The 16,314-nt window shown below is 41.9% G+C and overlaps 1 protein-coding gene across 3 annotated transcripts; it reads left to right on the forward strand.

Moving 5' to 3' along the window:
- The first annotated feature begins 5,557 nt into the window (after positions 1-5,557).
- Positions 5,558-15,790, forward strand: STARD4 (StAR related lipid transfer domain containing 4). Of its 3 annotated transcripts, none has more exons than XM_054186588.1 (6): positions 5,558-5,677; positions 6,010-6,139; positions 8,079-8,128; positions 9,698-9,824; positions 10,864-10,978; positions 11,513-15,790. In XM_054186588.1, exons 2-6 carry the CDS (start codon positions 6,035-6,037, stop codon positions 11,746-11,748), a joined length of 633 nt encoding a protein of 210 aa, XP_054042563.1. In that variant the 5' UTR covers positions 5,558-5,677; positions 6,010-6,034; the 3' UTR covers positions 11,749-15,790. The 3 variants fall into 3 exon arrangements, with proteins under 3 accessions (XP_054042563.1, XP_054042564.1, XP_054042562.1); XM_054186589.1 differs by having other exon boundaries at positions 5,608-5,712; XM_054186587.1 differs by lacking the exon at positions 5,558-5,677 and having other exon boundaries at positions 5,740-6,139.
- The last annotated feature ends 524 nt before the right edge of the window (positions 15,791-16,314 follow it).

Consider the following 16,314-nt stretch of genomic DNA (forward strand, 5'->3'; position numbering starts at 1 on the left):
CTTAAAAGATGCCTGGGAATGGTGCTGGGCAGACAGCTCTAGGAGGCCCCGCTTGAGCAGGGGAGTTTGACCAGACGACCTCCAGAGGTCCCTTCCAGCCTCAGCTATTCAGTCATTCTGTGATTCTATGTGTCTGCAGTGAAGAATAGTTTTAAAGGGCTATGAAGCCCATGTGTTTTGTGCAACACAGAAGGTCTGGGTCTAGAAAGTCTGAATATTACCATGAAACTTGGTGCCTGTGCAAAGGCCCTAAATCTGCAGAACTCCTACATACGTGAAGTGTTTTCTAACTTTCACAGTTAAAAGCAGCATATCTGAAAAAAAACCCAATGTTTTGAACTGTATTCGCAGTTGCAAGTACTTTCCACTGCTTGAAATTAATGAGATCTCTTGCACCAGTGGGCAGGTTCAAGTAAGTTCAAGTCTCATGTCCTGGTAACATTGAGCACAATAAACAGGTCAGGAAAATTGAGTGGTCAGAATAGAGTAATGGAAAACACAATGTTCGTGACCAAATTGAGCACTGGTCTAGGAACAGATCAGTTGATCAATCAACAAATCATAGCACTCTTCAATATCCTACAGAAATTACTAATCTGAAAAAAACCCAACAATCATTAGTGGTATCTCAAACAGAATTGTACTACAGAATATGTATTGGCACAGACATTGCAGCTACTTTTTGTAACTCCATAACTACTAAAAAAGACTCAGTCTGAGACTAAATATGTTGGACTACTTTGATAATCACCCTGCACTGATACACTACATTCTATTTGCCAGGAAATAAATAGTTTAAAAATCCATCAAGAAAATTGTGCTTTTTCCTCAAAAGTGTAAAGCAATACTGTTATTTAGTTACATTTTATGTCTCAAAAAGCTGTCTAATGACTCTTGCCAACCCATCAGTCAAAGGGAATGCAGGTGCCCAAAAGAATAAAGGATGCCAGGCCCCATTATCTCCAGACTTCTGCATGGGAATTCTCTGACGCCTCTAATTGCGCAAACCTTAGTCAATGCTCCTACAAAGCAGAAAGCTCCTAATGAAGCAGAAAATTAGGGGAAAAAATCACAGCTTTTCAACTTGTGTGTAGCTGTTGATTAGCTGGTAAAAAGCAGTTAGAAAGCAGGAAGCCTGTTCAAACACTGATCTTGGACTGGCCTTTCTATTTCCAAAATTCAGATTTGATTCTGAGGAGCTGTACTAATTTAATTTTAAAGGGAGATACTGCATCTCCATACGGTCAGGCCAGCTCAACAGGCAAGGAGCAGCCTTGGGAGGACAAAATGTGGTATAAAGTGTCTGTTAGACAAAACAGGCTTTCTCAATAACTTTTTTAGAGTTCTCTGTGTGACATAAGTTCAAATTATATTTAAGTTTGAGATTATCAAATACATTATTAAGGGCAGCCTGTTAGCTCTAGAATCATTGAATATGAGGTTGGAAGGGACCTGAAGGATCGTCTTTCTATCTGGAAAGGGCACTAGAGACATTTAAATTTAAGAGAAATATATTGGTCAGAATAACTTCAATGAAGCAGCCATGTGAGGAGAAATAACTGGACTCCAGACGATCCAATGTGAATCAACAGAAGCCATTTATTAAGCACAGATCATCATCTTTTATACCCTGTGTTGTAGCTGTACATGCCACTTGCTTATTTCTGATTAGCTAGTTACACTGTCCACGCGCTGTCCATGCAGTTCATTCACAGATCAGATTGGTTACAAGAATTCACATAGTAAATTGCTTAGTCATTAGCACAACATGTTTTCTACCTTCTCAGTTCCCGTTTTTCCCATGTACTAATTCCATCTTCTACCACCTGTTTTGCTGTTAATCTAATCTCTCATAGTAGGGAGGCTGGCTCACATGGCCATTTTCTCTCAGACACATTCCTACAGCCATGTGCCATTTGTTCTTCTTCTTCCAACAGCTGGAGTTCAGGTTTGATCCAGTAAAATACTTCAGTACTGTTTTGCATTGGAACGAGCCTGCTGAGCCTCATGTAGGAGTGAGCACAATATATAATAACGGTTCTATACGCTTTGATACACAAGCAGAACTTGGTCCAGTATGTTTGGTAAACTGCACACATTTTGTTATCTCCAAACACACTTGCAAGCCATTAGGGTTAGATGTGTACAGTTCCTTCTATTTGAAAACCACCCAAAGTATCCTCCTTACTATTCGTTATGCATTCTACAGAGGAACACCTTCAGCAATCAAACTCATTTTTAGGCATGGGCTAACTAAAATTAAACTCCAGTAGTTAGTCTCACACTTCTCCATACAATATTATTTCTAGGATGAAATACCAAGTATTCTAAGAGAATAATTCATCTTCATGGAGGTAAACACAGCAGTTTTCAGAATAAATTTGATTTTATCAAGTTATTTTCAAGTTGGGAGACAGAGGTATTTGGAGCTTTTGACTGTTCATGGACCCCACCCATCCCAGTAATCAAAATTCCTCTGTGTGACGTGGGGAATGACAAGAGGAACAGATCTTCTTCTACATCAATACTGCATACCTCAGGGGTGATATGGATCTGGTGTAATTTGGGAGTAGATCAGGAGTTACTGCTGCAGAGCTATGCAACAGAAATCAGGAGGAAGGAGCAGCAAAGGCTCAGCTATGGCATGGTTAGCAACATTTAACATTTGCCTCCTCATAGCACTTTCCTCACATAGGCACAGGATCAGCTGGTAGCACTGTAGGTATTGCTGTAGTTAGCGAAGGAACATGTGCCAGGAAATGCATACAGCATCACTCGCACATCAGTTATCTCAGGGGCTTCACTGACGCTTTCCACTTCACAGTTGGAAAGCCTAGGAGATACAGAAGTACCCATCTCATTGTGGTGAAGAACTAGTTTCTAAGCTCTGAAAGCATCCAGTTGGCCCAAATCATAAGATTAATACTGAATATCAGAATGTAGAGCATCCAGGGGCTTTACAGAAGACTTGCAGTCCTCCTAAGCTTAAGAAACTTGGTGTATGAGCTGCCAGAGAAGCTTCCAAGAGACCAGGCAGCCTTCCATTAAAACCTGTCCAGTCTGTGGAAACATGACACATTTCTACAAATAAGGTTTTATTCAAAAAGCATAATTTTCCAATAAAAACTTGTCATTCCCTACTTTAAGAAAAAGAAGTTTCCCTCTAAAAAAGTTTCCCTCCCTCACCAATGAACAAGCTTACATTGGTGGTTTAAACTAGGTAACAGCGCATGGGGAGGGAAAGTCATACTCAAAGGCAAGAAAACACTAGGCTTCAAGATGTGAAACATGGCAGGGAAGAATGGAGAAAGCAGCCAGGGGCTGGTCACGTGTACAATTTTTCACTCACAGGAAGATACCAGACAGGAGTCTGAAGGAAGACAGGTAAAATACGTTCCTATAATGTCACTCTGCTTTCAGCTCAACCACTCTTGATTCTGTATTGTAAAATTTCAAGGATTGCATCTTCACTTTTTGTTTAGTATGTCCTTAAAAGCACAATCTTTGTTTAGAGACCCATTTTCATTTAAGGAAAAATGACCAAGAGCTGTAAACTGCAAGAGGAGCTAGGGGCAGTTCAAAACGCATGGTGTAAAGCCATGTACTGAGAACACAACCATGTTCAAGGCATTAATTTTGGGAGCCAGCACTGACCAAAATGAACAACATACTACCGCACAAAGATCTGTTGTCACCCCACTCTTTCTAACCACCTACTTGTTGCCCCATTTCTTTTTCTGCCCTTCCAAGAGTTTGGTCTTTTTGCATGGATGTTGTCTGATGTGATTCTGTTGGATTGGGTTGGGTAAAGTCCAGTGAACAGTGCAATTCTGCAGGAAACAAGCAGTTACACATACTTTGAAGTCTGCTTCAGCTGTGGGCTGACCACAGGTGCTGCCTTATTCCTAAGAATCTGGTCTGTTTGCTGATTTACTGAGCAAAGCAGAACTTCAATACTTGTCAAAAGCCTGCTCAACCACATTGCAAGAACTGCTGACTGAAAGCAACAGTATCTCAGGCTTTCTTACCGCAATGTGTCACTTGCTGTACTCTGCACCATCTTAAGCCCTTCGTGGCCGGACAAATACTGTGTTTTCAGTTTCAGATGCTGTGACAAAAGTCATAGCTAACAGCAACCCAGGAGCACTGACCCAGGGAAAACGCTCATCCCTGCTCCTGCCAACCTGTCCTGGTTTGAGGTAAAACAGAAACAATTTTCTGTTCAGTAATTTTATTTTTCAGCTAAGCCACTTCTAGCTAACTGAACTCTCTAAAATTAATGGCATATTGTCCAGACACTGTTTGCTCCCAGAGAGATGAGACCTGATGGTTTCCAATTTATGCCATGGAAGGGTATGCAGAGAGGCTCTTGCTTATACTTATTGCTGTAACAACCAACGTCAGCTATCTTTGTTACTTGTCCCATTGGAGGGTTGGAAGCACAAGAGCATAGAGGGGTCGCACCTGTGGGGAGAAGCAGACAGGACAGGTGACCCAAAACTGACCAACAGGGTATTCCATCCCATCTGCCCCATGCTCAGTATAAAAGCTGAGGGATCAAAGGGGTCAGCCCTTTTTCTTCGATGGATGGCATTGGAGAAGGACTCTGTCTGTTCATCTGCCTTAGATCCTGATTCGTGCATTCCTGAATCCAGTTCCTGAGTTCAGTTCCTGTCCGTCACTGAGTCCAGTCTGGGATTTTCCCTGTGTTTGCCTGTGATGTGATCATCATCCTGGGAGCTCGATACGGTTTTGTATATATTCTATATATTTCATTATTTTTTTAATTATTATTTTATTAATATTTTCATTAGCTTCTTTTTTTAAACTCCTAAGTCTCATTCTCTCTCTCACTCCTCTCCTTGGAGGGTGAGGTGCGGGAAAGCATCTGTTATTCATTTCAATCCAGCCCAAACCACACCACCACCACATCTGCGCTTGCGCAACAGGTCCCAGCTGAACGGTGAATCCCTGGGACGCTTCAACTGCAAAGCTGCAAACCTGTGTAAATCTCAATAAAGTCATATTAAAAAAGCCTTTACAAAGCGACAGCAACAGGCCACAGGTGAGAAGCTGAGCCCTGGCGCAAGCCTGGCCCGATGACTGAAGCCTGCTCCCAGACGCTGCTGTGGTGACAGGCTGTCGCCGAAGTCGATGGGGCCCAGCCCGGTGTTACCGGGACAGGGGACGGGCCGCGCCAACGCCCGTCCCGCCGCCCCGGCGAGGCGAGGCGAGGCGAGGCGAGGCGAGGCGAGGCGAGGCGAGGCGAGGCGAGGCGAGGCGAGGCGAGGCGAGGCGAGGCGAGGCGAGGCGAGGCGAGGCGAGGCTAGTCCCGACCAGGCGAGGCGAGGGAAACCCGCCTCCAGCCGCCCTGGAGCTCGCAGTGGCGCTTATCCCCGCCCCCTCCCCATCACGCCACTCCCTCCACCCAATCAGAACGCCCCGCTCCTCCGCCGCAGCCAATGGGAGGGCGTCCTCCTTCCCCCGCGTCATGACGACACGCCGGCAACCATTTCGAGAGGTCGCGTGATAGGAGGCGGCGGCGGGCTAGCTCCCTGCCCGCCCTCGGCGAGGCGCGCCGCCATTGGCTACACCGGGAGGCCGGCGGCGCTCTCATTGGCTGCCGGCCATCGCCCGGTGGGCGGCCGGGGTCGGTCGGCAGTGCCGCCGCCAGGGGGTGAGTGCGGAGGAGGCGGAGGGCCGAAGCTGCGGGTGAGTGCGGGGGTCCGGCGGCGGGGGGCCGGCGGCCGTCACGCCTTGCTAACGGCCGGGCAGCTCTAGGGGAGGCCCGTTGGCCGACGGCCTGAGCCCGCTCCCCGCCCGCCGGGCTGAGGGGCCCTGACGGCCGCCCGCTGTCCCCAGAGCCAAGCGGGCACTTGTGTGGGGTGGGCGGCGGTGGTGTCCGTTTCTGCTCTCTCCGTTCAAAGTGTGTGGATTTATGTGGGTCGTGCTGCTGTTGGCGGCCCTAAGGTGGTGGTCCTGCCCTGGTGGCTGCCCCTGTGTTCGCAGGTGCCTTCAAGCCGGAGGGGAGCCGATGGATCTGCTGCCGGATGCAGCGCCCCTGGCCACCAAGCTGCGGAACACTCTGGTTCAGTACCACAGCATCCCAGACAGCGAATGGCGGGTCGCCAAGAGAACCGTGAGTGCTCCGGGAGCCTTCCTGCCTTGCAGCCCCGTTTGCGCTCTCAAGGAAGCTGAGGTCACCCGTGTCTCGGGGAGGGGGGGGGTGGGGAAGGGGAGGGGGGAGGGGAAGAGCTTATTATGGCATATAATACGTGTGTAAAGCATTTGGCAAATTCTTGCAGGGCTTTCATATGAAAGTGAAACCACCCTTCTAGGACAGTACAGCTTTGGATGGTGGAATGTGTTTTTCCTCTTTACAGACGTACTCTGTCATTCCTTCTACCCATTTTCAGGGAAGTATCTCATAGAAGAATCATACCGCTGTAAGACTATAGGCTTTTCTTAAAGAAAATTGTGGAAACACTTCTAGCACTAGCAGTGTTGCAAGATGCTCACTTGTACTTTCAACAGACCAGCCACAGCCAGCTGGTAGGCTCTGCCAGCCTCTGGAATCTCTTTCATCTGTAATACTTGAACCCATCATGCTTCAGCTTCCAAATGTTTTCCTCTTAAAAAGTGAGATCATTCTTAATTCTTTCTCTCATATTGCTTCAAGTTTCCAGTGCCTTCAGAGCTCACACATCATTGTAAGTTTTCTTCCATGAAAGAGAATGCAATTCCTGCTTTCTCCAAGCAGTTTGCCATACTTCTTTTGAGCTGCTTGACTTATTCTGAGTTCTGCTTCATCAAGCTGGTGCATCAGTTCTAGGCTGGATGAACACTTTTTAGTCCTGTCCTGCATAGGAGGTAGAAACATATTTTGGTATCTCAGTGTAGCAATGTGATAGGACTAGTGTAAATTTCTGTCTTTCCCCTTTTCTTACAATGGCTTGGGTGAGTCTTGTTGGTTTTTTTTTTTCCTTTATGGGCAGACATTGGTAAGAGAGGGTCACGTGTTCCAAATGTAACTTGATTGTTTGCAAAATTAACAAATTCACTGTCATGAGAGGGAGGAACAGAGTATCCAAGCCTTTCACTCCTGAAAAACACATACACCACCTCTGTTCTGCTAAATGCTAAGTTTTTTACCTATACCATTGTATTCCTTTAGGAAATTACCTGAATCTCACTGTTTCAGATCAGGTTACTCCCCAGATTTTACCACTGTAAAATTTCCAGTTGTCCTTCCTTCCTGTCTCCCTTCCTGCCTGCCTTCCTTGTGTTTTGGTACTGTGCTATGTAAAAGAAATTCAGAGCTTTATCTGCCTACCAGGGAGATGTGTTTTGCCACTAAATATCTTAAACAGTTCTGTATGCAGTACTTACGCTACTGTTCGTAGGACATTTGTGCTTATGTAATCATGATTCCAAACAAAAAGGAGCCATATGGTACTCTCTTTAACACCAAAATTCAAAGATTTTGTACAGAGGTTCCATTTAATAGTTAGATAAAAATCAGAATACACGGTTTTCTTCATTTTCTCTGAATAGACTACTGCTTTTGAGAAACTTCTTGTCAGGCATTTAAGAGAGAAGGGTATCTTAAACTTTCTTGTCTGGCACTGTCAGCATCTCCTGCACTCATCTGTCTGGTTATGTGTCACAGGAGTGCAAACAGAAGTTGTGTGGTCTTCCTGCCTGAATAGTGTCCAGATGATGGCTTTCCAGTTGCCTTTTAATTGAAACGCTTTTTCTATTACTGTGGTTCCATTATTCATAGTAAACTAGCTTGTCCTGCCAGGACACATTTCTGCGCAGTCTTCTATCATTTTACCCCGAGAAAGGCAGTTGACTGATTTTTTTGAAAAAATGGAATATTAGGGGTAAAAGATGTCTGAAGCATCTGCTTCTGTTCTTAAGTAAAGTGTACAGAAGTGTCCAGGTCAATGAGCACTTTGGGGTGAATCATAGTAAATGGTAAAATTGTTTGCTTTTCTTCAGAAAAATTGAAGAATTTTCTGGACATCTTATAATTGTAAGTAGGTGACAATTATCATCGTATCTTCCATTTTCAGAAAGATGCGACTGTGTGGCGTAAACCATCAGAGGAATTCAGTGGATACCTGTAAGTGGGCCTGCAGAGCAGATACTTTTTAAATGTTCCACAGATTTGTTTTGTAGAGATTAGAAATGAAGGTTGTGTATTCTACATACAGTCTGTGTATTCAGCTACGTGGATTCTGCAGAGGAGAAGCTAGGTGGATCATCTAGGGTGCCTGTACCATTTCTTTTTCATGCTATACCTTGATGCTTTAGTATTGCCTGGTGTCTAGAACAACAAACAATGAAAACTGTGGAACACACCACAAAACTCCCATTGGCTGAAGTGGGCAACAACATATGCCCAGACTTTTTGGAAAGAAGGTCTGCGAACCACAGAATTAAGTCAAGGTTCAGTAGGTCCAAAGCGTTACTGGGTGACAACCCAGTCAGTGCTTGGACTGTTACAGTGACTATGCAACTGCAATAGAGTAAAATATCAAGCGTGTAGTTATGGGAAAGATGTGTGATATAAGGGCCTTTCCTGCATGAGCTTCAGTCACTGGGTTCTGTTGGTATCTGTAGGTTTAGGCAGAGAAATAGTTACTAGAGGATGTCACCCTGAAAAAATGGGAAGTTGTCTGAAAAGGTAGTGTTTGAAAGTATCTTAAAGACTGATACTACGTTCTGTGGAATTTAAGTCCCGTTAAATCTGCAAGAGCTGATGACACCAGACACCAAGAGTCTGCTGACTGTGCAGGGCCATGGGGACACTGACAGCAACAGGTTGTATAACTTGAACCACTGCCAAGAGGGCAGTGGCTGCTATGTGCAGGTGAAGACTCCAGGGTGGTTGTGTATACACCTGGCACTTTGAAGAACTTTACAGACACCTACCTAGAAGCCACTGGCATGTTCACGTGGTCCTCCAGTTACGAGTATACAGCTCAGATTGGCTCCAGCCAGGTAATTATGAGTGAATATGGGCGAATTGCACAAGTGAATAGATGAATCTGTTGCTTGACCTACTATTAATAAGAGCAGCGTAATGAATAAGAAGTGTTTTGAAAGTAATGGTCCTGATGGAGTCTTCCCCTTCAGAGTGGGCAAGTAAACAATATCTCTGGTGTCTACTAAATATATCCGATAACAAGTGAATGTTCTGTAATGTCTTATACCAAATTATTTCATTTGGTACTTTTATATACCACCAAAGCATAACATAGTTTCTCATTAGCTTTGTTCCACTACTGTTACTTCTACTTTATGAAAAATGTTTTTCCTGTTGTATTCCTGCACTCCTTTCTTTTTGCTTTTACCTTTACTTGTCTCTGGTGGACTCCCTTGCTTGCCCAGGAAGAAGAGCAAAATAACAAGTTGTTAGAGAAATAAACATGATGATTTTTATCTGAGGAAGGAGTTTGCCATTTACAAAACAGTGATTACCACGTAAGGACAAAGTTTCTCAGAATAACATTTATTGCAGAGAAGAATAGATGCACCCATAGGTCTTTTTCTGTACTGTTTTTCTGATACAATTGTCCACTGACCGTAGCTCTGGGTTTCAAGGTATTATAGTAAGTGTGCTGTTGCAAATCAATGGAATATTTATAAAGAATTTCTCACTTTTAAATGTGAACATATGTTTCTCTAGCTACAAAGCTCAAGGAGTGGTGGAAGATGTTACTAACAGAGTAGTGGATCATATTCGCCCTGGACCTTATAGGCTAGACTGGGACAGCTTAATGACTACAATGGACATCATGGAAACCTTTGAAGAGGTGAAGACTTGTTTAGATTCTGAAGGGAAATGTGTATAGTGTATAGATGCATATATGAATTTAACAGTACAGCAGAGTACTCATTCCAACCAATACTAATATTTTTTTGCATGCACATGGGATATTGTGCATACATGTGGCAGGTGACCTCAGATGATGCTTTGTGGCTGCATGGTCCTATTCTGAAGGCTGAAGTTCATCTTTCCACCAATGCTAAAAATAAAGGAGTAAAACTTGGTCGGTCACAATTTTCTCAGGCCTGGGAGCTCTGTTAGCTTCTTATAAAATTCACATACGGAGAGTTACAGTGTGATATTTTATATGCCAAAGCCTTTTTATACAGCATGCTGGGAGACAAAATAATTCATGCTAAGGGGCAGGACTTGCTAAAGAAAGGTAGGTTTGAAGTTGATTACAGAAGAGCTGATAGCCTTCCTTTGGTTACGGGGGACTTCAAAACCCTGTGGACATCTGGCTTGAACATGGATTCTCTTCTGCTCTGGTTCTCTAAGATTTATATGGCAATGTATTTTTGCTAATTATTCCCTAAAATTTATGCAAACTCTATTGTCTTACAAGATCACCTTTGTTAAAGAATTGTTTCCATTCTGTTTTATTATTCACTTGGTGGATTAAAAATACTTGACAGAGCATCTTAGTGCTGAGAGAGGCCTTTTGCAATTTATTCGTGGTCCTTTCGGACTTGCTAAGTAATGGGTAAGCCACATAAAACCCACATGGCTGTCAGTTCCCAGGCATGACGCAGTTCTCTAGTTTTAGTCAGTATGGTTTAAAGGTGCCAGATGTTCTCTGCCCCTGCAGTCCTCAGTTGCAGACTGCAAGTCCTTACAAACGTTGAGCATTTAGACTGAAAATGACACAGCCATTCAGATCTCACTGCAGTTGTTTGCACAGCACTGTTGACAGAGTCTGTGACCTTTGTGGAAAAGGCTAGCTGCCTACAACTGTAATTTTCCCTGTACTCATTATACTAAGTTGCTTTTGTTTTCTTACCCTCCTTATTTTGTCACTCAACAAGAACTGCTGTGTGATGCGCTACACCACTGCTGGCCAGCTCTGGAACATCATAGCACCAAGGGAGTTTGTTGATTTCTCTTACACTACAAGCTATGAAGATGGACTTCTAACATGTGGTAAGGCACCACTTATATCTGCTTAATTCTTATTTTGCAACAGCTGCTTGGCTTAAGATTTAATTCAAATTAGTTTAGTTCTGCAGTAAGCATTTAAAAATGGTGTAAGATGGCTTCCAACAAGTATTTCAAAGGTATTTTAACATCTTACAGGTTTAAAGAAGTGTACAGCCATCCCTGTGTGCCAAGTTTCACTTATGCCAACTGTGCAACAGGAGTGGTAGAGAGAAGTTGAGTGCTCTGACTCAGCTCTTACAGCAAAATGGGTGGAGTAACAACTAGCTAGTAAATGGGAGGATTGTCTTTTTAATGTCAGAATTTCTGCATTTAGCTCTGCTTGTCTGTTGTGGACTTTGGGTGAAGACCAGACAACTTTCATGCATGAAAATACCCAGAAAATTGAAGTGTGTCTGTCGCCTATTAAACTCCCCAAGCAGGAACTTGTACATTTTAAATTTCCTGTACCTTTATTTTTTTATCTGTCTCAAATTAATTTCCTTTTTTTGTTGTTGTTGTTTTTTTTTTCCTTGATAGGTATAAGCCTAGACTATGGAGAGGTGAGACCTAACTTTGTCCGTGGATTCAATCATCCTTGTGGTTGGTTCTGCGTCCCTCTTAAGGACTATCCTAGCCACAGTCTTTTGACAGGCTATATTCAGACTGAACTGCGAGGGATGCTACCACAATCTGCTGTAGACACTGCCATGTCTAGTACCCTGGCCAATTTCTACTCTGACCTCAAAAAGGCACTGAAAACAGACAAACAGTGACGTGAAAGGCAGTGGGTTTCTTGCAATCAAATGATATTGTTTAGCTTAGCATAGGTTAGCTACTCAGTTAAGAAGTGAGTAACATTGTTCCTGACTTTATGTTGAAGGATCCAGACAACTTTATGAAGAACTTTTTGATGTGATACTTAGCCTACATTCCAAATTATTGGTGTGAGATTCTGTTTCCTTCTCAGCACTCTTCAGCTGTGTGAAGTGTAGTCTGAATCTATAAACTCCTGGCTTCCTAGGTAGAAAGCACAAGATGTGTCTGTGGACTTGAAAAATGCAGCATGAAGTCAGCTCTCACCAACAGTATTGAGAGTGGAGTGCTAGGGATTTTTCTGGTGCAGGTCGCTGTACAGGCAGCATCTCATTGAAGATGTAATTTTGTAATATATATATTTTTATATTTACTTAAATTTTTTGATTTATTTAGTTTGTACAGGTGCATCTGTAATTTGTTTTTTAAAAATTGCTTTGATTTATGGATATAAATCAAATATATAAATCAAATAAAATATGATAGGGATATTACATAGCTAAGGTGTTAAACGATACTGTTCATAAGAAAATTATTTGCTCTTGTTAGCAAAAATAAGCATTCATTAGTAGCATTTCTTCAGTGTTGTAATTGTAACAAGTACTCATTATTGGCATTTCTTCAGTGTTGTAATTGTAACTTAATTAACTGTTGTATATAACAGTCTCGGTGCATAGATAAAGAAATGCCCTTACAGCTGATCCAAAGCTCATTTAAGTCATTGGGTGTCTTTCCATAGTTTTTAGTGGGCTTTTAATCACGCAGTTGTCAAAATTGCAAACCTCCAATGGATCTTCTGTGATACTCTGCATTTCTAAAGAATTTTTTACTTAAATTTGCATGTAATTGTGTGTGGCTTGGGGTTTTTCTGTCTTAACTGAAAATCCTGGATTACTAAAGCAACAGAAAGGACCAGTAACTTGCTTCAGGTATATTGGTGTAGCCACAACAGCACAGACTGCCAGTGTGCTGGTACAGCACAGTAGAGTGTTCTGTGGTAATGCCCCTACATATATCTTTGCAATAAATTAAATTAGCATCTTAAAACATGAGCAGCTGAAGGCCAAAACTCAAGCTGCAGAATTGCTCAGATCTGGTGGAGGATGGAGGGTAAATTTTTTAAGGATATTTAGCAGGTGCTAACAAAAGATTGCTGTCTATGCTGCTTGGAACCTGCATTCTCTTTAAAACCTGACATTAAGCTTTTAATGTTGGTATGCGTCATTTGCTCAAGTGAGATTGTAATTATTCCTGTGTTTTACCAGTGCTACTAGAGGCCAATTTAGCTGTGTTGTAGTTAGGGAAAGTACCTTGGAGCCCTAATATTTTGGGGCTAGTTGTATACATACAATCCAAGGACTGGTTGTGAACTCTCAGGAAAAAAAAAATTGGTGAAAATGGTTGCCCTGTAATATTGGCTCTTTTGACACCGGCCACTGTAGCTGAACTCTGAACAGTGGGGACTTTTCTTTCTCATTGCTCAGGCAAAGAAGTAGAAAAAACATGACGCAGAATATAGCGAGAGCTCTTCCATCATGCTTCATGTATTAAGGCACTTAGTACTGTTTAAGACAGTTAAAAACAATGGCATCAAACAGCCTTTGGTGTCTTCATAGACAGAAAATGTCATCTCCCTGTTAGGTTTTGTGTATTCTGCAGTTCGCTCTGAACTCCTTGGTTACTCTTCCTATCTTTTCTATCTTCCTTGTTTCCCCCACAGTACTGGAAGTTCACAAGGTGATTCTTCACCACTAAGGAATCAGTGTCAGCAGACACCCTTTTTCCTAAATGCTAGGGTCCACTCCTTTCTACTAGTGGTATGGAGGCAAGTATGAAAGCCCTAGCAATACTGGTCTGTGGGATGAATCCTGACTTGATTATAGAGGGAGCTGTGTAAAGTGTACCCTATTTATTCTTCCCAATTATAAAGACTACATCTATAGTGAATCTGCATATTTGTGTCTTCTTTTTTTAAAACTGCTGGGACTAACTAATTGAGGGGTTGTGATACAGATGGATATAGAGAAAAATATTCCATTGCTCTGTAAAAAGACCAGTTTAAATCTACACAGAGGCACTTCAGTGCTGGAGAAATGGGTCAAAAGGAGCACAAGAAACTTACAGGATGATGTTTGTACAACGCTAGGCACTGCAGAAAAGATTGAGGTCCCTGTTCCAAACACCCATTATAAGGGCTTTAAAACACCTCTAGAGTATCTCTCCTTATTTAGTGTTCAGTGAAATGGCTTTTTATGCTTTCAGTGAAGATAGGCTGATGAAGCACAGAGCAGCTGAGGAAAGAAGAACTTGTGTTTAAATGGAAGAAAATTGCTAGTTTATTTTAAGTACGATGATGTTTTTAATAAAAAATTTCTCCGTGCAGGTTTCCTTTTTGTCAACAGATTTGTTTTCAGTAACAGGCCTAGAAATGGAAAGATTTTGTGAATGAGAGCAAAGTTTCTGAAAGGAAAGTAGGCCTTCTATTTTGCATTACAGTAATTTTTTCCTTAAACACTGATTAAACTTGCTTTGTGTCTTTTAACAGACATAGCCTATTGCTTTGCAAGTTATTCTGAGCAGTCAAGTGAATAACAGAGACTGTCAGAGACAGAGAACAGAACCAGATTTTATTTTATTTTTAAATCAATAAAAGAGCATAGTACAACTCTCCAGTTTTCAGATGAGGAGATATCATGGAAGGTGCTAACGAATTTTAAGAATTTATTTTGTGGAATCTCACAGTTCTGAAAATTTTTCTGATGTAGGAGTGCGGTGATTGACAATGTGTGCTGATTATGCTGCTGAAGCAATGCATAGCAGATACCCCTTCAGTCATTATTCCAAGCAGTTCAGCCATAGAGTAATACAGAACTAGAAGAAGGATGTCCAGTTTCATAGTGTGTTGTATTTATTTGAAATGAAAACCTACTTTCTTTTATGTATCTAAGGATTGAGAGGAGTGTTAGATTTTGAGCACAACTGTTCTTTAACCAGAGTACATTCAGAACCAAGAAAGCCACAAAATCAAGTATTTATCCGATCGGAACCTCTTTTCCCACCATGGTGTTGTTTTCCTCCTAAGTTAGTGGACAATCTAGATGGAGCCAGGACAGTAAAAACTGGAAAGCAGTTGAAAGGATAAAGTGCAAGAGCCCATATTTTGCTTATTAGCAGGTAGTGGGAGACAAAGTAAATTACCTAGTATAGATTTCTGTCTTGCTCACAGAAGCAGAACTTCTGCAGGTTTGTGACATTCGACAGTACTTAGGAGTGTTTCAGTTAAACTGGAATATAGTTATCTGAATGTGACTTCTGAACAAGGTGTCCAAGAATAGCAGAGAACAGTTTTTGCTAGGGAAATGGCATGTATATAGACACATCAAAATTATTTTTATATGACTAGTATTTTTAAAAAAAAAATAAATTTTCAGGGCTTTAGGCAATATGACAGTCTAATTTTGGCACTTTAACTAGGTTCTCTATGTGTGGATGGGAAACGTGACTGAAGATAAGATAATTTTCATGTTTGGCTTCTGTTCCTCATCTAAACCCTCCAGCATTAAACCTTGCTTGTAGTTGTGCTCCGTATTTTACATATGCAGAAGACAGAAATAGGGCTAAGTTCAATTTGGGGGCAGTCTAAGGTACTCTACCACAGCCTTCTGGGAGGCAGGCTGGTACTTCAGATAGGTACTCTGGGAACCGCACAAGCCCTGATCTCAAATTTGATGAATATAGACCCGTGAAACATGCTGAATTTATAAAACATAAAAAGAGTGCACAATTCCTCCAGTAATCATAAATAACCAGAACTGTTTTGATGGTGTGACCTGGTGATTCAACCTAAGAGGTTCACTGCTGTATCTAGTGAAACCAGTCAAGTCGTGCCCATGTTCAGAAAGTCAGTCTATCTTAACAGTGGTTTTAACTGATTGTGTTCAGCACTTAAGAGATTGTATTTATATTTTGAATGCAATTGCAGAATAAATTAAAACATGAATTCCAACAGACTCATGGTGTGGTTTTTTCAATACTTGTGCAGGCGGATGTATCGGGTTACTTTTTGGGGAGTCACGCCTGATGATGTAGTTCTTCAGCTGCATGGTGTTCTCTAATGCTATCAATTCATCTCCTTAACTTTGAAAGCCAAAAAGCCAGTCTTTACTTAGGACCTTGATTTAGGCTGAGGAAGATGCACAGCTCAGATTTTTGCTAAATTGAAATCTCTTGAAAACTGTACAAATAGGATTTTCTCAAAGCTTACATTCTTTTCTTTTTTTTTTTCCCTTTTAATGGTCCCATGATTGCTGTGCAAGAACTTTATTATTGTGTCTTAGTATCATTTACTTTTTAGCAGGTTTAAGAAATGGTTTATTAACCATGAAAATTATGTTAATCCAAAACACATGATCCTGTAGCACCTTGCAAAAGGCATATAGATGTACATTAGGGTTATAAAGCATGCTGCAACACGTATTTTGACATGTATTTAATTAGCACCTACAGAAACAAAGGAAGAAAATGCC

Source organism: Rissa tridactyla, chromosome Z, assembly GCF_028500815.1.
Source record: "Rissa tridactyla isolate bRisTri1 chromosome Z, bRisTri1.patW.cur.20221130, whole genome shotgun sequence".
NCBI lineage: Eukaryota > Metazoa > Chordata > Aves > Charadriiformes > Laridae > Rissa > Rissa tridactyla.